The 25,060-nt window shown below is 45.7% G+C and overlaps 1 protein-coding gene across 1 annotated transcript in view; it reads left to right on the top strand.

Moving 5' to 3' along the window:
- DHCR24 (24-dehydrocholesterol reductase) overlaps positions 1-24,394 on the top strand; it is a 29,289-nt gene extending 4,895 nt beyond the window's left edge. Inside the window, exons 3-9 of the mRNA XM_019742880.3 lie at positions 5,642-5,747; positions 6,464-6,582; positions 8,511-8,774; positions 13,838-13,981; positions 19,812-20,009; positions 20,398-20,576; positions 21,648-24,394. Of these exons, the coding sequence (XP_019598439.1) occupies positions 5,642-5,747; positions 6,464-6,582; positions 8,511-8,774; positions 13,838-13,981; positions 19,812-20,009; positions 20,398-20,576; positions 21,648-21,801 (1,164 nt within the window). The 3' untranslated portion in view covers positions 21,802-24,394. The remainder of the gene's footprint in view (positions 1-5,641; positions 5,748-6,463; positions 6,583-8,510; positions 8,775-13,837; positions 13,982-19,811; positions 20,010-20,397; positions 20,577-21,647) is intronic.
- Positions 24,395-25,060: the final 666 nt, after the last annotated feature.

Genomic DNA, 25,060 nt, shown 5'->3' with positions numbered 1-25,060 from the left:
CGGATCTCTGAGAAAGACTTGCAGACAAGTAGAAGGAAGCACAAAGTGAAGCCAATTTGATTGGCTTGCTTTATCTGGTTTCTCATTTTGTTTACATTTAAATATGAACATCACACCCTTCTCCAGTATCTGTCCTGCAGACTCCTGGTTGGGAAGCGCTGTATTAAATTTTGAGAATGTACCTAGTTTTCTCTTTTTCATACGGTGCTTTACACCTTTAAAAATTAACTTGTTTAATGCAAAATAAGACCTTGAATGGTGAGTCATATTAGAGCTGGTTTGATTATTAATAGTTATCTTTTAGGAAGAAGCTTTTTCCCTATGTAAGATGTTATAGTGCAGATTTCAAATAATAGGCTATCAATAAAATGCTTGAAGTGATCGTTCATGCTTGAAAAAAAAGGGAGACACAAAAGGGAATCTATTTACCCCTTCTCGATAAGGAAATGTGCTGGTAAACAGTGGGGTGTGCAGGTGGCTGGAAAGGTGAGCCTTGTTCAAACCTTCCTGGGGACCCACTTGTTAATAGTTGTAGACATGTGTATACTCTTTGGCCTAATAATGATTCTGGTTCTTAAAACCTAACTTCAGGAAACAGGAAACAAGATTAAACCAAAACAACACAGAGAGAAATTGTATGATTCCTTCTCTCTTCCATCCTCCCATCCTCCCTTCCTTCCTTCCTTTCTTCCTAAATCACAGCTTTGTTTATAATCCACAACAACACAATATTCAATAGTAGGGGGTTATTAGCTATGGTATCTGCATGATGGCCTTTTGTCGTAAGGCCTTTTTTCACCACTAAATAGCTTTATGAAATATGATTGACGTATGATAACCTGCACATACAGTGTACAATTTGATAATAAATTTTGACACATGCACCTATAAAACCATTACTACAATCAAGACAATCAGCATACTGATCACCAAAACTTTCCTCCTGCCCCTTGGTAATCCCTTCCTCAGAGCCCCCTCTGACTCCTACCCCACATCCCTAGGCAAATAATGACCTGCTTTTTGTCACTGTAAGTTAGTTTGTATTTAGAGTTTTATATAAATGGAATCATGCATTATGTACTCTTGTTTTGTCTGGCTTCTATCACTCAGCACAATTATTTTCAGAGTCATCCATGTTGACATATGTATCAGAAGTACATTCTGTGTTATTGCTGAGTAGTCCATTGTATGATTGTATTGCAGTTTGTTTATCCTTTCACTTATTGATTAATATTTAGATTATTTCCAGCTTTGGGCTATCACAAATAAAATGGCTCACAACTTTTAGGAACACGCTTTGCATGGACATATGCTTTCCTGCCTCTTGGGTAAATACCCAAGAGAGGAATGACTGGATCATATGACAGGTGTATGGTTAACTTTCTAAGAAACTGACAAATTGTCTTCCAACGTGGTTGTAGCATTTTACATAGAGGTTTAGCGCTATAAATTTTCCCCCTTGAGCCATCCCACAAACCTTGATAGGTTATCTTTTCATTTTCATCCAGTTCAAAATACTTTCTGGTTTCCTTTTTGACATCTGCTTTAACCCATGAGTTATTTAGAGTATGTTATTCTGTCTCCAAATATTTGGGAATTTTCCAGAGATCTTTGTTACTGATTTGTAGTTTCACCCAGTTGTTGTCAGAAAATATGTTTTGTATGACCAGAATATTTTTCCGTTTATTGAGATTTACATTGTGACCCAGAATATGGTCTATCTTGGTAAATGTTCCATGTGCATTTTTTAAAATGTGCATTCTGCCATTTTGGGGTAGTGTGCACTGTAAATGTCAATTTGGTCAAGTTGGTTGATAGTGTTATTCAAGTCTTCTGTAGCCTTACAAATTTTCTCTCTACTTAGTCTGTCGATTATTGAAATCTGTGCCTATGACTGTGGATTTGTCTACATCTCTTGCAGGCCCATCAGTTTTTCCTTCATGTATTTTGAAGCTCTGTTATTAGGTGTATAAATGTTTAAGAATTTTATGTCCCCTTGATTAATTAATCCTTTATAATTATGAAATGACCTGTTTTATTCCTAGTTGTTTTTTTATAGCTAGTTTATTCCTAGCTTTTTTTTTTTTTTTTTTTTTTTTTTGACTTGTGGTAGCATGATGTGTCTTTCCATCTTTTCACTTTTAATCTTTGGTTTTTTGTATTCCAAGTGTGTTTCTTGTAGGCGGCATATAGTTTTATCTTGCTTTTTTAGCCAATCTGACAATCTCTGCCTTTTAATTTGAGATGGTAAGACCATTTACATTTAATGTTATTATTGATAAGGTTTGGCTCCACTCTGTCACCTTAGTCTTTGTTTTCTATTTCTCCCATTTGTTCTTTGTTCTCTTTTCTTTCTTTTTTTCCTTATCTTCTTTTGAATTACTGAAAAATTTTTATGATTCTATTTTGGCTCTTTTGTTGGATTAAGTATAACCCTGTTTTGTTATTTTAGCAGTTGTTTTAGGATTTATAGTATATACTTATCAGAGCGTACCTTCAAATGATATCCTAATTTATGTGTAGTATAAAAATCTTATAGTAATATACTTCCATTTTTTTCCTCCTGACCTCTGTGCTATTGTAGTCACACTGTTACTTATGTCATAAAGCCCTCACTACATTACTTTTTAATAGTCAGTTATCTTTTAAAGAAATTTAAATAAGAAAAAAACTTACGTACTTACCCTTATAGTTGCTAGTTCTTCATTTCATTGTGTAGATTTGTATTTACATCTGGTTTAATTTTCCTTTTGCCTGAAGAACCTCCTTTAACATTCGTGTATTCTAACTCTGTTGGCGATGACTCTTTCAGCTGTTGTATGTCTGAAAACATTTATTTTGCCTTCATGTCTTTTCCAGTTTTTATTGTGGTAAAATACACATAACATAAAATTTATAATAATAACCATTTTTAAGTGTACAGTTCAGTGGTATTAAGTATATTCATAAAATTATGTAACCATCACCAGCCATCCATCCTTATAACTCTTTTCGTCTTGCAAAACTGAAACTGTACTTTTAAGCAATAACTCCTCAGTCCCTCTTCCCCCTAGGCCCTGGCCACCACCATTCTACTCTTCTGTCTCTATGATTTTGACTAAGTATCTCATATAATTGGAATCATACAGTATCTGTTGTTTTGTGACTGGTTTATTCCACTTATCGTAATGTCCTCAAGGTTCACCCAGGGTGTGGCATATTGCAGAATTTCAATTATTTTTAAAGCTGAAAAATACTCCATTTTATGTATATGCAATATTTACTTGTATATCTATTCTATCAATGGACAGTTGGTTGCTTCAACATTTTAGCTATTGTGAATAATAGTGCTATGAGCATGAGTGTACAAATACCTTTTCAAGACCCTGCTTTCAATTCTTTAGGGTATATACCTAGAAGTGGAATTGCTGGGTCATATGGTAATTCTGTGTTTAATTTTTTTGAGGAACCGCCATACTGTTTTCCACAGTAGCTGTATCATTTTATGTTCCCACCAACAGTGTGCAAGGGTTTCAGTTTCTCCACATCCTCACTAACACTTGTTATTTTCTGGGTTTGTTTGTTGATTTGATAGTAGCCATCCTAATGGATGTGAAATTGCCTTCATTTTTGACAGATATTTTCACTGGGTATGGAATTCCAGATTAACAGTTTTTTCTTTCAGCACTTTAAAGATGCCTTACTGTCGTCTTGCTTGCATTGTTTCCAACAAGAAATCTCTTATCCTTTATCTTTGTTCCTCTGTATGTAACATGTCTTTTTTCCCCTGGCTGTTTTTAAGATTTTCTCTTTATCACTAGTTTTGAGAAATTTTACTGTGACATGCCTTGGTATAATTTTTTTCATAATTCTTGTGTTTGGGATTCATTATCATTTTCATCAAATTTGGGAATTTGGGGGTCTTCATATCTTCAAATATTTTTTTCTGTCTGCTACTCTCTTCTTTGAGAACTGCCATCACACATATATTAAGCCACTTGAAGTTGTTTCACAGCTCAGCTCACTGATACACTGTTGATTTTAATTTTTTTTTTCCTGTGTGCTTCATTTGGATAGGTTCTATTGCTGTGGATTAAATTTAGTACTCTTTTCTTCCACAATGTCTAATTTGCCATCATCCCAACCAGTGTATTTTTCATCTCAGACATTGTGGTTTTTATTTCTAGAAGTTTGATCGTAAATCTTTTTAATGTCTCTACTTAACTTTTTGAACATAAGGAATACAGCAATAATAACTATATTAATGTTCTTGTTTGCTAATTTTAATATCTGTCAAATATGGGTCTGTTTTATTAAAACAGATTAATTAATTTTTCTCCTCATTGTGGGTTGAATTTGTCTGCCTCTTTGCATACCTAGTAAACTTTGATTGGATTTTAGACGTTGTGAATTTTACCTTGTTGGGTTCTGGATATTTTTGTATTCTTATAAATATTCTTGAGCATTGTTTTGGGATATGGCTGAGTTACTGGGAAACAGTTTGATCCTGTTCTTGATTTTTCAGTTGGGGCCAGAGCAGCATTTAATCTAGGGGTAGTTATTCCCCATTGTGAGGCAAGACCATTCTATGTACTCTACCCAATGTCCTGTGAAGCATGAGGTTTTCCAGTCTGGCTTATGGGAACAGATACTGTTCCCTGCCCTGTGTGAGCCCCTGCACTGTTTCTCGTGGCTGTTTCCCTGGCCTCAGCCTCAGGTAATTTCCTCGTGTATACACTGATCAGTACTCAGCTGAATACTCAATGGGCACCCTTTTGAGTTCTTCAGCGTTTTCTCTCTATACAATTTCCTCTCCAACTCTGCCCTGCAAATTCTATTCACCTCAGCCTTCTGGGATTCTCAACTCAGTCCACTGGGCCCCCCCTGGGTTCCCCTTTCCTGCACTGCCTAACTCCAGGCAGTTAGCTGGGGCATTTGCAGAGCCCCCCTGTCTCAGCGATCATTAACTTAATTGCTTGATGTGCACTATGTTGAAAACTCTTATATATTTTTCTCTGCTTCTTGTTTTCAGGCAGCAGGGTAATCTGATCCCTGTTGCTCTATCCTAGCTGGAAGCATAAGTCCACATGATGGCATATTAATGTATCCATTAAAAATCATGTTTTTCAAGAATATTTAATAACAGAATAATGGTCATGGTATCGTGTTAAATTTTAAAAGCAAGACATAAAAGCATGTGTTCGTGTGTGTGTGTGTGTGTGTGTGTGTGTGTGTGTGTTCACATTGTATTAAAACATACAAAATAGCAATATAGACATACATAGAAAAAGACTAAAAATAAATACATTCCAGTGTTAACATTGATAACTCTGAAGAACTGGATGGATGATTTTTGTCTTCTTTATATGTGTTGTTTCCTCCAAATAAGGGAGTATTTTTTCTATAATCTAGAAGAAAAATAAACTCAGTATTAAGTGTAAAGATATTTGAAAGGACAAGATTAAACAGTAGCAAACTCAGAGCCAGAAACTTCATTCATTATAATGAAGTGTAACGTTCTAGAAAGAGGCTATACGGGCAATGTAGGAATCTCTGCATTGATTGTTTTGGAAGATTTGAGAAGATACCTTCTACTTGCAGAAGCCCCTGGTAGGCCTGGCAGCCTCCTTGTGACTCAGGGTCTCTCTTCTTGTGTCAACAGATTGTCCGTGTGGAGCCCTTGGTGACTATGGGTCAGGTGACTGCCCTGCTGAACTCCATTGGCTGGACCCTACCTGTGTTACCCGAGCTCGATGACCTTACAGTGGGTAAGGACTCAGACAGTCCTAGGATCATAGCTGAGGCACCTTGGCCCACCTTCTATCCAGTGCAGGAGTTGCCACTGTACCATCTGTGACAGAAATCCGCCCCCCATCTCTGTTCGCCCAGCTCCAAAAACGGGGTGCTCCCTGCAGGTCATTCCATTTCTAAACAACTTAAATTATCAGCACTGTTCAATCTCTGGCTTGAATCTGCTTTCCGGTGACTTGTATCCATGGCTCCAGTTTTGCCCTGTGGAGCACACAGAGTAAATCTTTCCTTCTAAAGGATTCATCATCCCCAAAGCCTTCTCTTTTAAAGGGGAAACACCTTCAGTTATTTTTTAACTGTTCCCATGGGACACGGCTTCCTGCCATCCAACCGACGCCCCTTTTCATTAAGGTCCCTCTTAAAATGAATGCACACAGGTTTGTAGGTTGGGTCTGGCCAGAAGTGAGGGTGTAAGCGTCCTTGACAGGGTCTCCCATCCATCCCTCTCCTCTGAGCAAGCCCTTATCCTCCAAGCTGAGCCCCTCCTTCTCTCTCCTGCTCATTAGCTCCACAGAGATGAGAAATCTCCCCTAAATGAACAGCCCGTTTGTGCCAGCCCTGTCATACCACCCTTGTGCTATGAGCTTCCCCGCTCCAGCGATGTGCCCTTTACCTAATTCTCCCCCACCCCGCACCCTGCTGCTCCACCTGGCTAACATGTGTGTCTCTACAGGGGGCTTGATCATGGGCACGGGCATTGAGACATCATCCCACAAGTATGGTCTATTCCAACACATCTGCACTGCCTACGAGCTGGTCCTGGCTGACGGCAGCTTTGTGCGATGCACACCGGTGAGTTCAGAGATGGGGTGTCCCCACCAGCCTACCCTGGGCATCAAGGACCCTGGCATTGGGGAGGTGGCTCCCCTTGGGGTGCTCCATTTTAAATACACTTATTCAGTCTGGGTCTGTATTCATAATAATAAAGATGTATATAGCCCCTTTATGTGCTCAGACACTATAATAAATGCTTAATATATATTAAGGCTTTTAATCCTTCAACCACTTTATGAGGTAGGTACTATTATTAGCCACATTTTATAGACAGGAAACTAAAGCACAGAGAGGTTAATCAACTTGACCAAGGTCAGATAGCTAGTACATCCTCCTTAGCTGGGATTCAGATCCAGGTTATCAGTCTCCCAGGTCAATGTCCTTAGCTTTTCATCACACTGTACTGCTTGTCTGGGGGCAGGCAGGTCTCAATATCAAAGCTCTATGTCAGACGGTGTGAGAGGTAACTAAAAGCGATCAGAGGGGCTGTTTTGCAGAAATAAAAGACAATTCTGCTGCCCAAAGTGGGACACAAACATTTAAGGCATTTACCCTAAGGAGTGGGACAGGATTGAAACTTTAAATATATTCAGATCTCTCCAAACATATCTGAGGGGCCCCTGGGATGGGAGGGAGAGTGCAAGCCTTCAGAAGCAAATGTTTCAGGGGGTTACCGGAGTTGTTGGCCTCACAGAAGAGTGCAGGGCAGGACTCCCGGATTGGGAGCTCTGGTCTTGGGCAAGAGAGACCCCTTTCACATTAGTTCAGTACTTTTCCCTACACGGGCTGGGCTCTGCCTTGTAACTATTACCAGCAGAGAGAGGAGACAAACATTCATGAATTCCTTCCCTTCTCTGAGGCCAGGTTTGCTATCTGACAAATGTGATGTCAGGAGGAGAAAGTAGACCCCGTAAGGGAAGCTCCTAGCATAGAGCTGGGCACGCGGCAGGCAGACGGTTGTTAGTACTGATCTGACTGTGATCGGGGGGTGGCCCGGGTGGGGGTCGGCTGGCCTACTTGAGTTGTTCCAGAGGCTTCTACTGGTCCACTGCAGAGCTTCCTGGCTCCATCCCCCTGTCCACTGCACCCACCAAGCCCACACTGAGGGTCTTCAGCATGAGCAGACACCACATAGCTGTCCTCTGGGTGAAGACCATACAAGGCTGGACTTTTCCAAAAGGCGCTCTATTAGAATCAGAGAATCTGAGTTAGAATGGCCAGATGAAAAGTCAGTCGTCTGTCTCCCAGACAAATGACAAATGATGAATTTAGAAGCAGATGTGGGGAAGCAGATGAGTGTCACAGGCAGACGCTGGATCAGGCGGTAGGCCATCTAGCCTGAGTCCCGGCGTCACCACGCTGTCTGTGGGGAGCCTTGGATGAGCCTTGTTACCTCTTGGTGCCTCACTTTCCTCACCTGTTCAGGGGAAGTGTTAATGCTCTCCCTAGGTTATGGGGGAGAGGGTACAATTCCACAGCTAACCACTGGGAAAGGCTTTGTAAATGTGGGTAATGGCCCAGAAGGGAGGCTTTTTAATGTTCTGTGGTGACCCTGACCCTCAGTAAGGCTTCAGCTCTTTGTTTAGCCTGGCCTGGGATTCCTGGCCCTTAGTCCCCCATTTTGGGTCTTTGGGCAGTGCTGGTTATGGCCTCTTCCTGGGTAGCCTGTGGTCCAGGAGTTGTGCCTCTGTGGAGGAGGGAGGAGGCGCCCACTATGAGCACCCCTGACCAGGCACTATAAGGTCCATTGTCATGCTGAAGTTCAGAGGGAAAACTGAGGCCCAGAAAGCACAGTTTGGAAAGTGCCTTGTGGGGTTTACACAGCAAGATGGTGACAGAACAGGAATTGAGCCCAGGCCCCGGGTCGTTGGTGCTCCTGTGTACTGCATGCCACCAGGCGGGACCTGGGGTTCAAGCTCTCAGGAAGTGTTGACTCTGCCTTGCAGTCGGAAAACTCAGACCTGTTCTACGCTGTGCCCTGGTCATGTGGGACCTTGGGCTTCCTGGTGGCGGCTGAGATCCGCATCATCCCTGCCAAGAAGTTCGTCAAGCTGCGGTTTGAGCCCGTGCGGGGCCTGGAGGCAATCTGCGACAAGTTCAAGCTTGAGTCCCAGCGGCAGGAGAACCACTTTGTGGAAGGGCTGCTCTACTCCCTGGATGAGGCCGTCATCATGACAGGGGTCATGACGGACGAAATGGAGCCCAGCAAGGTAGGCCAGGGCGTCAGCTCCTGCAGACCACAGCCTGGCAGGAGCAAGGCCTGGGTGGGCTAGGACTGAGCCCTTTGCCCCACCCTGACCCTGGCAGCCACCCTCCTCGAGGCTGCAACCTGGGTCAGCTCACCTGGGGTTCGGGCAACAGGATCTATACTCAGAGCTTTCTTGGCAGTGACAAAAGCTTCCATTTCCTCTGCCCGTACCACCTGCCAGGTATGTGTGTGTCTCTTGATGGGTGTAATCTTTAATCCTCACAGCAACCCCATTTTATAGATGAGGAAACCAAGGCTCCACGAGGTCATATAAACTTCCACAAGGTGACAAAACCAAGACCTGAGTAATTGATTTGACGCCTTGGAATCCAGATGGATACTCCTTCAATTTATACTATGTAATTTTTAATAGTACTTTTTTTATGAGAGTTTTTTAGATTTTTGTTATGAGAGACTTGTAAACAAGTAAAAGGCAAGACTCTACCTGTAAACATGACCCAAAGCCAGCTATTGCCAACGTGTTTGGTATATTTATTTCTTCTTTTTCAGTGCATATTTTTTTTTTTTTTTTTAAGTGTTTAAGCTACAAAAGTAGTGTAACGTTAAAATATATAAAGAAAAACAGAGGGTTGCTAGAGGGGCGGGGGGGTGGGGATAAGGGGAAGGTGAGAGGTTTTGGGAACGTACAGAGGGATAGTGGATGGGGGGAGGGGGGTTCACACAGTGTGAGGGATATAAATGATAAATGTCTAAGTTTTGCTTTGTCTTGTGCACCTGAAACTAATTAATAAAAAAAAAAAAAAAAAAAAAAAAAGATTTGAGGAAAACAATTAAAAAAAAAAAAAAATATAAAGAAAAAGTTAAAGTGTATCTCTTTACCCCCAGGCACACAACCACTTGTAGCGGTTTGGTGCGTGTTCCTCAAGGCCGTGTGTGTGTGTGTGTGTGTGTGTGTGTGTGTGTGTGTGTGTACACACATACATGCTCTCATTTCATTCCATAGGATACCACTGATGCATGTAAATTTTTGACCTAACTCATTGCTTACTGATGAGCATTTATATCGCTTAACATAATTTTGTTTGCTCTTACAATTAAGAGTGCGATGAAAATTCTCTTACATCTATCCTTGGCCTCTTGTACGAGCATTTCTGTAAGATTGAGTCTAAAAAGTGGAATTTCTGACCCCAGGGTTTGAGCACACTAAATTGATAGCTACGACAAAACGGCCCTCCAGAAAAGTACTGCCCACTTCCGGCAACGGTGTGTAAGAATGCCTGTCCCGTCCATTCTTGCCAACACTGGAGAGTATCACTCTTCCTATTTTTGCCAATCTGATAGGGTTAAAAATAGTATCTTGTTTTATTTTGCAGCCCTCAGGTCACTTGTGAGGTTGAACATCTCTTTATGCAGTTTTTATTTGTTTTCAGCTGTGATCATCTATTCCAATTTGTGGGGTTTTTTTAATGGTCTAGTGTGGTAAGCATTCCCTCATGTAGTTACATTGCCTTCAAAATGATCATATTTAACATCTACAGAACGTTGCATTGAGTGAATGCCGTATTATTTACTAAACTACTGGCCCATAGTTGCAAATTTAAGTTGCTTCCAGTTTTTTATTACGTGAATTAATGTAGCAAGGAACATCTTTTGTCTGTAACTTAAATAATATCTTAAAGTAGAATTAGTAGATCAAAAGTTAGGCACCCTTCAGGCACTTGATCAATAGCTATGTACTTAAAACATTTTAAAATTGGAAGGGACTCAAAACTCATGTGTGACAATCCCCTCTCCAAATAAGAAACCGGGGCCCAAAGGGAGCTAGAGACTCCCCTGAGGACACACAGAGAACCCAGCGTAGATTTAAATTTGGGTCTCTGACTCCTACTTCAGTGTTTCTTCCCCTCCGTTTCAGCTTCTAGAATTTAGCATCATCCACAAACATTGATCAGGCACCTTTCCTTGTGGGAAATCTGGAACAGGAGTGGGAAGTCTGGACACTGAGCCTAAGTTCCCCAACACTCCCAGGCCCTAGGCTGAGCCCAGTCGCATGTGTCACCTCGTCACCTGGCCAGGACTTCTAGTCCAGAGGTTTGCCAACTTCTCTGAAGTGTTCGCTTAGAGGCTGCCAGTAGTGATAAGCTGAGGGAGGGGGCCACAGGGAATCACCTCCCCCACTGTACCCACTCTTCTGTCATCTGTTTGATGTATTAGATGCCACCTAAGCTTACAGTTAGGCAGAGGGGTTTTTACAGCTTTTTCAATGTTTAAACACCATGACCCTGATTTCCCAAGAAGACTGAGGCCTTACCCAGAGGCTTGTCTAGTGTCAGTGGCAGAGGCTGGGCTCCCAGGCCATAGCCTTTTGCAAAGTGTCACAATGAGCAAGACCCTGATACCCAGTGGGAACAGGGCTGGGGAAGGAGCCTGGTAGATGCCATTAGATGTGTAGACATTTTGTTTGAGGAGCATTTCTTCCAAATATTCCTTTTTGGCGGGCTGCTCAGGAATTTGTCCTTGGATGCCAGGCACTGTCCAGTGGAAGGCTCACGGTGGCCCCAAGAGCGGGCAGCTTACCCCCAGTGTACAGGGGAGGCCCAGAGGTAGGAAGTGGCTTCCTATCTAAGTGCCAGGGTTAGAACTGGAACTCACGCCTGCCTGGCTACCCCATCAGCGTGTCCTGGGAGAAGTAGACAGCCTGGGTTCTTGATCATATCCTGGGCTTCTCTGGCACAAATGGTTTCTGATAAGTCAGTGAGCACCGGGAGTGTCTGTCTCCAGGTACCTCCAAGTTTCAGTTACATTATGCAGCTGGTGCCATTGCCAGGTGTGTGGCCAGGCCCAACCTGGGGTTAGATCAGGTTGCTGTGTTTCTGTTGGGTTTCGGTCTCCTTTACATTAGCAGGCAGAGGCCAGTGCACGGTGTCTTTCGCCCTCCCCCACACTGTCCTCACCGAAACTGACTTGTATAAACAGGCTCTGTGTCCCCCGTTTCCTGGCACGTTGTGGCCCTTGGTTTCCTCCCTGCAGCGTGGCCTGCACAAGAGGGTGACACCCAGATAAGTAACTACTCAAAGGGTTGGCTGGCTCCAGGGTAGAGGAGGTTGGTGAAGGGATGTCGGGGGTGGAAGGCCAGTGGGGGTGAATACTGTGACCCCGCTGTGGGCAGGCACCAGTGCACGCTCTCTCTACCTTATCTTTTAGTCTTCCCAACCACTCCAGGGGGTAGTAATGTTTCCATTTTGCCTGCACCGGCAATGAGGCTCAGAGAGGCTAAGTAACCCGCCCAGGGTGAGCTTAGTGTCTTACAGGTAGAGGAAGCAAATTGGCCAAGAGGATGCATAGGATGGTCCCATTTTTGTAAATCTGTGTGCATGTGTGTACACAGGAAATAAAACCTAATGAATGCACATCAGTTTTAGTGGGCTATGGGGGTGAGGGTGAGGCTACAGAGGTGTCTCTCTAAGTCACACATTTTTGCAATGTTTAAAGTTTTCATAGATTATACATTTCTTTTAGAATCAGGAAAAAAATCAATAGGATTGTTGTTTTGTTTTGTGTTGTTTTGTGTTGTTTTGTTTTGATAGTGCCCACATTCTGTAGCCTACCATTCAGGGTGCTCTGCCCTCTAACCCTGGCCTTGTTATGAAACATGGGTTGCATCCTTGCCCTGCCTCATGCCAGCCTGGTGGCCTCGGACAGTCTGTTCAACCTTGATGATTCTCATTCTCATCCATGAAACAGGGACAGCCCCGCTATGCAAGGTTGTGGAGAGGGTAAAGAACGAAATGGTTAGGGGCCGGCGTCGCTGTGGAGCGTGAGCGCTCGACACACGTTGTGATTCTTCTCCTCCACCGGTTCCCCTAGAGTCAGCTCACTTCTTGCCTCTGCTCCTGCCTTTTCCTCCCTCATGGTCCCCTGATAGCATTCTTCCTCTCCTATGTGGTCTCCACTCTACTTCTTCCTACCCTTTGCCGAGCCTGCCCAGCTGGGTGTGATTTCACCTGCCCCATAAAGCTCGGTGTCTCTTCTGCCCCTTAGAGAAGCTGGTCTGATGTGGGGCATGAGCATCTGTAGTGTGTGTGTGTGTGTGTGTGTGTGTGTGTGTGTGTGTCTGTGTGTGTGTGAGAGAGAGAGAGAGAGAGAGAGATTTCTAATAGGTATCAAACAACTCCTGAAAAGCATATATTTTTATTACCATTTTACATGTGAAGAAACAGGCTGAGAGTGACCTGCTCAATGTCACACAGCTAGTGTATGTCCAGGATGGGGTTGGGCCCCAGCCCCCCAACCCTGGAGCCTGTGCTCCTTTGGGGCTGCCACTCTTCCTCTCTCTGAAAGCATCTGTTCAGAATTCATCTCACAGATGAGGAAATTGAGGCCCAGAGAAGCTAAGTCACCCCAGGGCACTCAGCAGGTGAAGTTCGGAGCCGCTTAGGGCTGAAGAAGACACCAGCTAAATGCAAGGTTTAGGCACTAGGGCCGCAGGGCCCAGTGCCAGGGAAGCACGTAGGTTTACTCTGAGTTCCCTCCATGGATGGTGGCTGTCTCAGGGAAGCATCGCACCCAGAGGCTTGTAGGACTTAGTCAAGAGCAGCAGGGAAAGTGCCGTGGTTAATTAGTGCTGTCAACCATGGGACCTGCTGAGGAGGGGATGGATGACCCATGCTTCACGTCTGTGCCAACTCCAGCCTCGTGGGAGGGAGGGAGGGAGGCATTCAGCTGCACTGCGCTGTGGCAGACACCAGTAAACATTTGCACTTTGATTTTCTCACTGAGAAGGAACAGCACACTAGGTCGGGGTCGCTCAGCCCTCTAGACTGTCAGGAACGACTGTTGGGCCCTGGGCACACCACTTAACCTCTTTGAGCTTCTGCTCTCTCTGCTAGAGAACACACGCTGTGCTTAACCTCACCAGGCTTTCAAGAGTCTCAAAGGCGATAATAGACACGAAAGAGCTTTGAAAAGGCCAGGAGTGCTGAACAGAAGCCGGGTATCACTGTTACACCCCGATGGCATTCGGTGCTTGTCTGTGGGCTGACACAATGCTCTCTGTCATTGTAGCTGAATAGCATTGGCAATTACTACAAGCCGTGGTTCTTCAAGCACGTGGAGAAGTACCTGAAGACAAACCGCGCCGGCCTGGAGTACATCCCCTTGAGACACTACTACCACCGGCACACGCGCAGCATCTTCTGGGAGCTCCAGGTGAGGCTCAGATTTCCCCGTACTCCTGGCTCCTTCCAGGCGGCTGGGCAGGAAGCCAGGATGGTTCACACTGTGGCCACACTCTCTCCCCTTAGGGGAAAAGAGTGGCTTTGTCCTAGGGAACTGGACACCCTCTTACAAAGCAACACGGTCGCTGCCTTCTGAGGGATTGCACCATCTTCACTGAGAGCAGCAGGCTTTCCATGAGCAGCTGAGAATGGGGTGCTAGCCCACGTAACTGGGGGAACACGTACCTGTTCCGTCCTTGAGGAACGGTAGCCTAGTAGCCAAGCAGACAGCTTCTGCCCTGTAAAAGGCCACAAGAACAGGAAGAGGAAGTGGGTAGTTTAGTCCTGCCTAGGGTTGGAGGTCACCGTGAAGCTTGGCCTTGACAGGTGAGCAAGAATTTGCTGTTGTATGTGGAGGGATGAGGAGCGGCGACATTTTAAATAAAAACATCAGAGTAAGTAAGGCCCCTTAGGAGATGACTTCTGAGCAGCGACTTGAACCATAGGCTGGGCAAGCCATGCACAGCTCCAGGGGAGACTGTTCTAGGCAAAGAAAGGACCAGAGCACAGGTTCTCACACGGGCTGCATGGGTTGTTGTTGTTTTCTCTTTTTTTTGATTGAAGTGAAATCATACAACATGCAATTAGCCATTTTAAAGTGCAAACTTCATTGGCATTTGGTACGTTCATAATATTGTGCAAGCATCATCTCTGTCTAGTTCTAAAACCTTGTCATCACCCCAAAAAGAAATGCTGTAGCCGTTAAGCAGTCGCTCCCCAGTCCCCCTTTCCCTCACCTCTGTCAACCATCCGTCTGTTCTGTCTCTATGGATTTACCTGTTTTAGACATTTCATATAAATGGAATCATCAAATATAGAGCCTTTTGTGTCTGGCTTCTTTCACGAAACATGTTTCCAAGGCTTATCCGTATTGTAGCATGTGTCTCGGTTCTCATTCCCTTTTATCACTGAGTAATACTCCTTCGGAAATACCACGTTTTGTTTATCCATTTATCTGTGGTTGGACATTTGGATTGTTTCCACCGATGGCATTGTGAATAATGCTGCTATGAACATTTATGTGCAAGTATTTGTCTGAGTACTAGTTTTCCATTCTTTGGGGTATATGCCTATGATTGGAATTGCTGGGTCATATGGTAACTCCGTGGCTAACTTATTGAGGAACTGTTACCCTTTCTCCCACGGTGGCTGAGCCATTTCATACTCCCAACAGCAGTGTTCCAGGGTCTCTACATCCTTACCAGCACTTGTTATCTTCTGGGTTTTGATTACAGCCATCCATCCAGTGAAGTGGAATCTCATTGTGATTTTGATTTGCATTTTCCTAATGACTAATGACGTTGAGCATCTTTATCTTTACATGCTTGTTGGCCATTTGCATATTTTTGGGAAAAGTGCCTATTCAGATCCTTTGCCAATTTTTAATTGAACTGTTTGTCTTTGTTGTTGAATTGTAAGGGTTTATATATTCTGAATACTAGACCCTTATCAGATACATGACTTACAAATACTTTTGTCCCATTCTGTAGGTTGTCTTCACTTTCATGATAATACCTTTTGATGCACAAAAGATTTTAGTTTTGGTGAAGTCCGGTGTTTCTATTTTTTGTTACTCGTGCTTTTAGTGTCATATCTAAGAATCCATTGCTAAATCCAAGGTCATAAAGATTTATGCCTATGTTTTCTTCTAGGACCTTTATGGTTTTAACTCTTATATTTAGGTTGTTGATTTAAGGTTTTTTTGTATGGTACGAGGTAGGGGTCCGACCCCATTCTTTTGCATATAGTTTCCAGTTGTCACAGCAGGTTCCATATTTTTGAAAAACAGCCAGAAGTCCCCTGAACTAGAACCATAGTGGGGAATGAGGTCACAGCAGCCAGAGCCTAGATCATATGGGTCTTTGTCGGTCAAGGAAGAATTTTATATTTTACTCTAAGTATGATAGGAAATTGGCAGAGGGCTTTGCACAGAAACGTGACATGACCTGATTTTTGTTTTAAAAGAGTAACTTTGACAGCTGAATGGAGAGTAGATGGGAGTGGAAGAGTGGAAGAAAGAAGATTTCTGTTATCTAGGGTGATAGCAGGTCTGTGAGATACTGGGAAGGTTGAACCAACCAACCTTCCAGGCAGATTGGCTGTGGGTGTGATTCCAAGGCTCGGGGCCCAAGCAACTGGGTGCCACTGACCGCCATGGGCAACATGGGGGAAAGGTCTGGGAAGGGACACCGGAAGTTTGGTCTGGGCCATGTCAGTTTGAGAAGCCTTGCGGGCATCTAGTGGGCAGCTGTGTCTGTGAGTCTGGGCTCCGAGGCAGAGGTGAGGTTGCACGTATCAGTGTACGTATAATCAACAGCATTCTAGGTGATCATTCCATTCCTCTCAGACCTGGGCTATCCCCTACTCACCAAGCTCGGTCACTCAGCAGTATTTCGGTCAGGACTAGCTACACAATACAGTGCAAAAAGCAGGGGAGAAGTGCTATCAATGTACTAAGTTACAAAATTTTTTTCTTTCTTCTGTGGTCTCTCTCTTGTCATAAATATTTGCTATTTAATGTTATTCTACGTAAAGAAAATTTAAGTTATTAGTGTGAGTTTTACTGTTCATCTTTTAAATACAAGCACATTTAACTCTTTAGGTATACGCATTTCATTTTTAAAGCAACAGTGGAAACACTGCACCAAATTAACTCAACTGTTTTTATTTCCCTTGATAATATTCACATTCTACCAACACTCCATGTTGGCTCCGGGTGAGTAGGGAAGGACTGAAAAGAAAAGGGACTGAGCAGCCCTGCCTTTCCCTTCCCTTTAATGTCCTCATTTCCAGCAGTGTTATTGGTTGGCTAATACAGGGAAGTAATGTCAGGAAGGTCGTAATGTCAGGATAGGTCGTTGGTTGTTCATGTTTCTTAGAATGTCATTGTCACAGGGCCTGCTTCTAGAGTTTGGGGTCCTGGCTCAGGCTGGGCCCATTGGCCTGTAGTGTGGCCCTGCAGCCCAGCAGAGCAGAGGTGGCCAGTAGCAGGCTGGACGCAACACAGGCCAAGGGCAGCTGAAGAGCAGGGGGCCAAGGAGGGAAGAGGCTACAATGAAGGTCCTTGGAGTAACTGACCTTAGTGTGCTCGTCGGACAGGACCAGGAGTGAAGCCCTGGACACAGGACTTGGGGTCACTCCAAAGCAGAAAGATGAATATGGAATAGACAGAGGCGAGAAAGGAGAAGGGCAGGGCACACTGTTTAAACTTGAACTTTGTGAGGTTGAGACTTTGGAAAAGGAGTGGTTCCAGCTGGTAACTTTTGTCTAACAATGGACAATGTTAGGGAAAAAAATGTGAATGGCTTTTAAATATAAGAAAGGTGATGCAGTCTCCCTCAGAATTAAAGACAGGCAAAACAGAACTGCAGGAGACTCATTTTCCACCTATCAGAATGACAGAGATGCAAAAGTTTGATAACTCGCCACGCTGGCCGGGGTGTGGGGAAACGGTGATCTCCTACATTGTTTGGGAGAGTATTAAGTGGTACAAGCTCTTAAAATAGCATCCATTAAAATTTCACACACTGTCTGAACCAGAATTTCCACTTCTAGGAATTTATCTCACAGCTAAACGTACGTGTAAATGGGCAAAGATACATGCACAAAGGACACTCATTGCAGTAGTCGGGAAATAATAAAAATGCCCATCAGTACAGAACTGATTAAATAAATTAGGCTACAGTAGAGCAGAGGTGAGCAAACATTCCCTGTAAAGAGCCAGGTAGTCGTTTAAAGCTTTGTGAACCATGAGGTCTCTCTAGGAGCAGCTCTGCCCTTATAGCCTGAAAGCAGCCACAGACAGTATGTAAATGAACGGGCATGGATGTTTTCCAATAAAACTTTATTTACAAAACCAGAGGGTAGGCCAGATTTGTCCCAGGAGCCATAGTTGGTGGGTCCCTGCAGCACACTGTTAGGCACCCACGACCAAGAATGCAGTAGCAGGACGTGAAGGGAGGCTTAACCTGTGGACTGTTGGGATTTCTGCTGTGGGCATGTGTGGCTTTTCCAAAAACAGCCAAGGAAACAATAAAAGCCACACTACGTATGGCGCTCCTGTTGTGTACCAGGCATTGATTTGCCGTGTTTCCCTGAAAATAAGACCTAGCCGGGCCATCAGCTCTAATGCTTCTTTTGGAGCAAACATTAATATAAGACCTAGTCTTATATTATATACTATATTATATTATATATCATATCATATATCATATCATATCATATCATATCATAATATTAGACCCGGTCTTATAGTAAAATAAGACCAGGTCTTATAGTCATCTTTGCTCCAAAAGATGCATTAGAGCTGATGATCCGGCTAGGTCTTATTTTCCGGGAAACATGGTAGGTGCCAGAATCTAACAGAAGAGAGCAGACAGGTCCGTCCCTCATGGGCGTGGGCTGGTGATCAGAGAGGTAATTCCACAGGAGTGGAGGGGAGAGTCACTCAGCCCCAAAGCTTAGCATGGTGGCTGCTTTGGGAGCCGCCCCTGGTCCTTGGTCTGATGTGGACCCCATATGAGCCGCCTCTGCATCTCTGTCCCAGCTTCTCCCATGATGTAGTCCTGTGGCCTTTCTCTTCCACACCTGAGGACCGAGACCATGTCTCAGTTATCTCGGTATTCCCAGGGCCCAGCATAGAACTGGGCACCTGACTTCATGGGCACCTCGTAATTAATTGTCTAATGAATGAAGGAATGTTCTTGGCATCAAGGGCCCAGGAACTGAGAATGGGGCATCGGTGGACACTGGTGACCCTCAGGAAGACAGCAGACTTGGTGCAGGGAGGAAGACTGAGCAGGAGGGCCACACCTCAGTCTGACTGAGCAAGGGGGCCACTCCCCAGTGTGATGGGGCGTGGGCAGGATTGCCAGCTGGTGGGAGCCGTAGAGGAGCTGGGAGGGCAGCAGAGGGTGTCTTTGGAAAGTGGCAGTGCTGAGTACGGTGGCTCCTCCCTCGTGGTGATTTGAGAAATGGATGAGGAAGAACAGCCTCTACTCAGGAGGGCTTCCAGGAGACCGAGTTGGAGTAGGCAGGTGAGGTGGCATTGTGAGGGCCACGAGAACAAGAAGAGGAAGTGACTAGTTCTGCGGAGGGTTGGAGGAAGCCATCAAGCTTGGCCTTGAAAGGTGAGCAGCAATTTGCCGTTGTGCGTGGAAGGATGGATGGAGAGCAGTAACATTTTAAAGGGGAGTCAGGGGGTCAGAGAGGGCCTCTCAGGAGATACTGTAAACCAGTGGGCTCACTCTTGAACCTGAGGCAGACTTTGCTCACCTCAGTGAGAGCTGTGCTGTCCCTGGCTGTATGACCTTAGGAAAATTGCTTAAGCTTTCTGAGTATCCCTCTTCTCATTCAACAACATTTGTTTCTCAGACATTTGTAGTTGCCTGTTCTGTGCCAGCCACTCTGACTTCAACAACTGGAACAACAGTTATAGGTACCTTATTATTTTGCTCCAAGCACTGGCCTGAGTGCCTTCTATTTGGTATGCTGCCATTCTCATAAGTCCCATTTTACAGATAAAGAAACTGAGCTCAAGAGGTTATATAATCAGCCCAAGGTCAGCACAGCTCATAAACGCCAGAGTTAAGAATCAAACCCAGGTCCAACTGGGTAAATCCTGGGTGCCACCACACCCCTCCAAATAGGAGGCGTGGACCCTGTCCTACGTGGCGAGCACCGAACAAGAACCTGGCCACTGCACACGGGGCTGCTCAATCCTTATTGGTTCCTTCTCTCTATTCCCAATCTTTGTCTCTCAGGATATCATCCCCTTCGGCAACAACCCCATCTTCCGCTATCTCTTTGGTTGGATGGTGCCTCCCAAGATCTCCCTCCTGAAGCTGACCCAGGGCGAGACCCTACGCAAGCTGTACGAGCAGCACCACGTCGTGCAGGATATGCTGGTGCCCATGAAGTGCATGGTGCAGGCCCTGCACACCTTCCACAATGACATCCATGTGAGTGGGGTGGACCAGGCGAGCCGGGAGCCAGCCCATGGAGGCCACGATCTTCTCCCCCAAACTATGTCACTGACCTTGGGCATGCCTGCCCTGCAGGCCTCAGTTTTCCTAACTGCAAAATGGGTCCGCTCAGCAATGGCCCCAAAAGGAGAGAAGTCATAGGGCCTGGTGATGAGCACTCCGTGAACTGCTCAGATTGTGCCCTGTAATGTGGTGGAGTTGGGGGTGGGGGTAAAGCTGTGAGCAGCCAGAGGAGGGGCCCCCTAGAGAGTGCCGCAAAGCCTCCCTTTAGCCTCCCTTTAGCCTCCCTTTGGGTAGTGTGGGGTGGGCCAGCATGTCACCTGTTGGAGAAAAGCATCAATACCCTGCTCCCTGGTCTACCCAGGTCTACCCCATCTGGCTGTGCCCATTCATCCTGCCCAGCCAGCCGGGCCTGGTGCACCCCAAGGGAGATGAGACTGAGCTCTACGTGGACATTGGAGCTTATGGGGAGCCACGCATAAAGCACTTCGAAGCCAGGTCCTGCATGAGGCAGTTGGAGAAGTTCGTCCGAAGTGTGCATGGGTGAGTGGCCCCAAGTGTGGCGAGTTCCCTCTGGCCACCAGCCCCAGGGGACAGCTGCAGGGGGGTGCAGGGAAGGGCAAAGGTGGCCAGCTCCAGAGTCAGACCAGCTGGTCACTTCGGGACTCTGTCACTATGGTGGCCTCTGCCTTGGGAATTACCTTGTGAAAGGTAAGGAGGTGGGATTGCAGGGCTTCTGCCCCTCTTGTCTCAGCATCTCTCTCCTCCCCTCAGCCCAACTGCATCCCCCCAGCTGCTCAAGCTGGGAACCCAGGAATCGCCCCACTCTTACCCCCCCCCCCCCCCCCAGGGCAGATGATGGGATGGTTTCCAAATGTTCTGGGGCTGCTGCTCCAGGTGAAGAACAAAACTAAGGAGGGAGGGATTCGTGATTGTGAAAGCCACACAGAGGCTTGGGATAGTGGTACTCAAAACACGGCCTGGAGCCAACTACTGATCTACATAACACAGACAAATCTCAAAATAATTATGCTGATTGAAAGAAGCCAAGATTTGCAAGATTGAAAGATGTTTCCATGTATATAAAATTCCAGAATCTCGGGTGACAGCAGGTCCACCTGGGATGGTGGAGGGCGATCACACAGTGGTTAAGGAAAGTGGGGGGTCCTTATGGTCATTATCTGGATGGAAGTGATGGTTTCTAGGTTGGATATGTAAGTCAAACTTAACAAGTTGTACACTCAATATGTGCAGTTTATTGAATATCAGTTATAAAAGGAAAAGAAAGCAGCCAATGGCCCCATAAAGGAAGAAGTGTGTGGTGCACCGAGCACAGTGGAGAAGCCAGCTGTCCCAGTTCTACTCCTGACTGCCTCCGCTGACACATCACTTAATGCCCTGAACCTCAATTTCCCATCTGCAAAATGGGGACAAGAATACCCCTACCTCCCTCCACCACTAGATCATTAGGGGGATTAAACAAGAGAAATCCTCCAAAAGCACTTCCTACACTGCAAACTGCGCTACACATAAGGGACGGTTGGGGTTCTCATGCATTCCCTGCCCCACTGCCATCGCCTCCCCGTGTCCTTACCACCCATCTCTGTTCTACAGGTTCCAGATGCTGTATGCTGACTGCTACATGAACCGCGAGGAGTTCTGGGAGATGTTTGATGGCTCCCTGTACCATAAGCTACGGGAGCAGCTCGGCTGCCAGGATGCCTTCCCTGAGGTGTACGACAAGATCTGCAAGGCTGCCAGGCACTGAGCAGGAGCCTACCCACAGAGAAACAGATGTGGGTAGACCCGTCCCCAGCACCAAGAGGCATCTTTCCTTCACTCAAGTTTGGCTGCTCTCCCAGATCCGTACTTTCAAAAAGAAACCCCTCCAGAAATCCCACCCAGACAGCCCTGACATCCTGCTCCCAGCTTCTAGGGGCCTCCCATGGAGTGGGAAGGACATGGGATTTGGAGTCAAACAAACCCGAGTCCAGGTCCCATTTCAACCACTCATTAGCTGTGTGACTCTGGGTGAGTCACTTAACCCCTCTGAGCCTGCCTCTTCATCTGTTGACAGGTGTTAACAATATCTTCCTGCAGGCTGTGGTAGCTATTACTGCTTCCCATTCAGCATCACATCTGCTTTGGATTCAGTGGTTGAGTCCCAGAGGCTCCACGTTAAGTCACCTGGGCACAGGTTTGGCTGAAATGATGAAGGGATACCCTGGAGTTGCACTGCCATTGCTTCAGTCAGCTAGAATTGCTCCTCACCAGGAGAAGGAAGAAAGGTTTCTCTCCATCCCTGGGGTCTCAGGAGGGCAATAGATGGGTGGGCAGGCCCAAGACATGCTGTGCCAAAGCCAGGTCCGATCCCAAAGTTTTCTCTGCTATCCTTGGTGATGTCCTACCCCATCCCTCCTTTACTCTCAGGCCCACCCCAGCCATCACCCAATCTGAGAGGACCATGTCCCTGGGAAAGACATTTTAAGGTTGAATCCTGTCCCAGCCTATCCCCCAACCCCTGGTAGAATGAGTGGTTTCTGCTCTGAATTGGATCCAGAGGACCTGGTCTCATTCTTGGCGCTCCAGCTTTCTATGCCTCTTTTCCCCAGAACCCACTTAATCTGGTGGGGGTGTGCCCACACTGCCTTCAGAATGGAGGGTCAGGTGGACCACACAAAGTAGGAAAACAGCCTGCCATTGTTAGGTTTTATGAGGGTTCTTTCTCAACCACGGGGCTGCAAGAATAGAGCATCAACTTGATTACTCTAACCATTCATCCCGTTTTTTTCTCCCCCTATAGTTAATTTCAGTGCCTTACAAATACTAAGCTCAGAGAAAAGTTAGCTCCATTTCCGTTCCAGAGGAACGGGAACCTCCCTAGGTCCTTCCCCACCTACGAAAACTTGGTTGTTTATGCAACTCCATCTTAAGACCTGCCCAGCCTCAGCTAAAAACCAAGAATCTGAGAAGGAATTGTGTCACGTAAGGGAAACGAATGAAGTGAGCTGTGCCAGGCAGTGACCTTCTGAGAGAACACACACACTGCACCAGGAGTCAGGAGACCTGGGTTTTAGTCTCTGCTCTATTGTTAATGGGCTGTGCAACTGTGGACAAGTCATTTGTTCCTCTACACTAGTTTTTGTTCCTCTATCACATCATCTACAGACAAGACCTCTCTGTGGCCCTTCTGCTGCAGGAGTTCATGGCTGTCTTAGACCCCGTGGTTGTAAAACCCATGGAAAGCCTTTGTGTGGAAAGGCAGAGGAAAAATAAATGACCCAAGTGGACACTTGGGGTGGTCTGTCATTTAAGGTCCTGTAGCCCAAGGCCAGCTCTCATCTCATCTTCAGAAAGGCACGTATTGATTTGCAGGAAGTGTCACTCTTGTCCCTGCAGAATCATCCGTCACGCTTTTACTGACAAATGCTCACTCACCCCACGCAGGGCTTAGTATCTTAGCATGGTCCTGTGGGTACTGGGCACATTCATGGCATTCAGAGGGCAAGGGAACCCCCTTGCCCATTTGGCCTCTGGAGGGGGCGTAGGAAAAAAATAAGAAACTTGGTTCCGTAGCTTGTATGCAAAGCACATGCATTCTGGTATTAGCTCTCATATGAGCCCATGTGCTTCCTGCTCAGGGTTAAACTAATGAACCTATTTGATGTAGAGGAATGGGTTAACCCGAGCAAGTTAACCCAGCAGATAAGACTCCATCACTTCACCAGGGGACTTCCATCCCTAAGCCACTGAGAGTGTGGCCAGAGATGCCAGCAGCCTCTGCTGTCAGTCTTACAAACTCAAATCCCGTGCTTCACAGATACCCAGAACCTGGGGCTTGGAAGGTCTTGACATTGCACCAGCCTCAGGTTAATGTTTTGCTCCAGTACCATCTTGCCTGGAAAGTGGCAATCTCTCCAGCGTGGTGAGCCAAGTTCCAGCTTTTTCTTGTAGCACGTGCTGTCACTGTCCATCCGAGTGGTGGTTCCAGATGGAGATGAACTTTGCACTGGGGGACAGTGTGTATGGAAAGTAGAAGAATAGGCCTCTTCCCTCCAGATCCCAAGTTTCTTGGCTGCATGACGGTTTTCTGTAAAATCAATTGATAGCCAGTTTAATTGGCTGGAAGGGTGCATCATTTAATTGGATATTACTAAAAGGGAAGGGATGGGGTGGGGATGGGTATGTTGTGTGATGTTTATTATTTTTTCCTTGATCCTGGGGACCAAAAAGAAAGGCATGAGTCTCCCCTGGCAGGATTTTACTGCCACAGGCGCTGTGCCTAATGTCCAGAACGCTTCATGTCCCTGTGGCTATGTGGCTGCTGCTTCTGTAAAAATAAAGAGATGACCTGGAAAGTAGCCTTTGGTTTTTTGGTGGTTTTTTCGCTTTGGGAACCACAATGTGAAATCAGAGCTCGCTTAAATGGAGGGTCTGCCCTTCAGCAGGTCAGTTTTCCTGTGAATCTGTACACCTTTGAACAAGGGCCGAAAGACAACATGGGGGAAGTGTCAAGTTTATGAAGGCAGTGCGGTCATGGGTGATTTTCTTTTCCGTTTTTGAATTTCTGTCATTGTCACAATGATCTGGCGTGAGTGTTAACAGGATCCCCCATCTACAAGGTGGAGAACAGACTGCAGGGGGAAAAGGTGGAAGCCAGGAGACCAGTAAGAGTCCAGGTGAGAGACAATGGTTGGGGCTGGGCTTTTTAAGCTACCAGACATGGTTGTCAGGAGTTTTGGGCTACAGTCCTGGCTTTGTCACCTGGTTGTGACCTAACATTTTGGCAAGTTAGTTAACCCTGTGAAGACTATTCCCTCATCTACGAATTGGTGGAGACCACTAGCTATGCACTAAAATCTATTCCTCCCTTTGAGCACACTGCTGACTACATTTCCCAGGCTCCCTTGCAGTCAAGTATGTCCTTTTGTTACAGTTCTCTAGTAGAAGGTGAACAGAAGTGATAAAAACCTATGTGAGGTTCTCATGGTTCTTTCCTCTTCTATTAGCTGGATGCAAATGACAAC

Source organism: Rhinolophus sinicus, chromosome 14 (assembly GCF_057876585.1).
Source record: "Rhinolophus sinicus isolate RSI-liver-muscle chromosome 14, RSI-T2T, whole genome shotgun sequence".
Classification (NCBI taxonomy): Eukaryota; Metazoa; Chordata; class Mammalia; order Chiroptera; family Rhinolophidae; genus Rhinolophus; species Rhinolophus sinicus.
The sequence above is the reverse complement of the archived record's forward strand: the minus strand, read 5'-3'. Positions and strand labels throughout refer to the sequence as shown.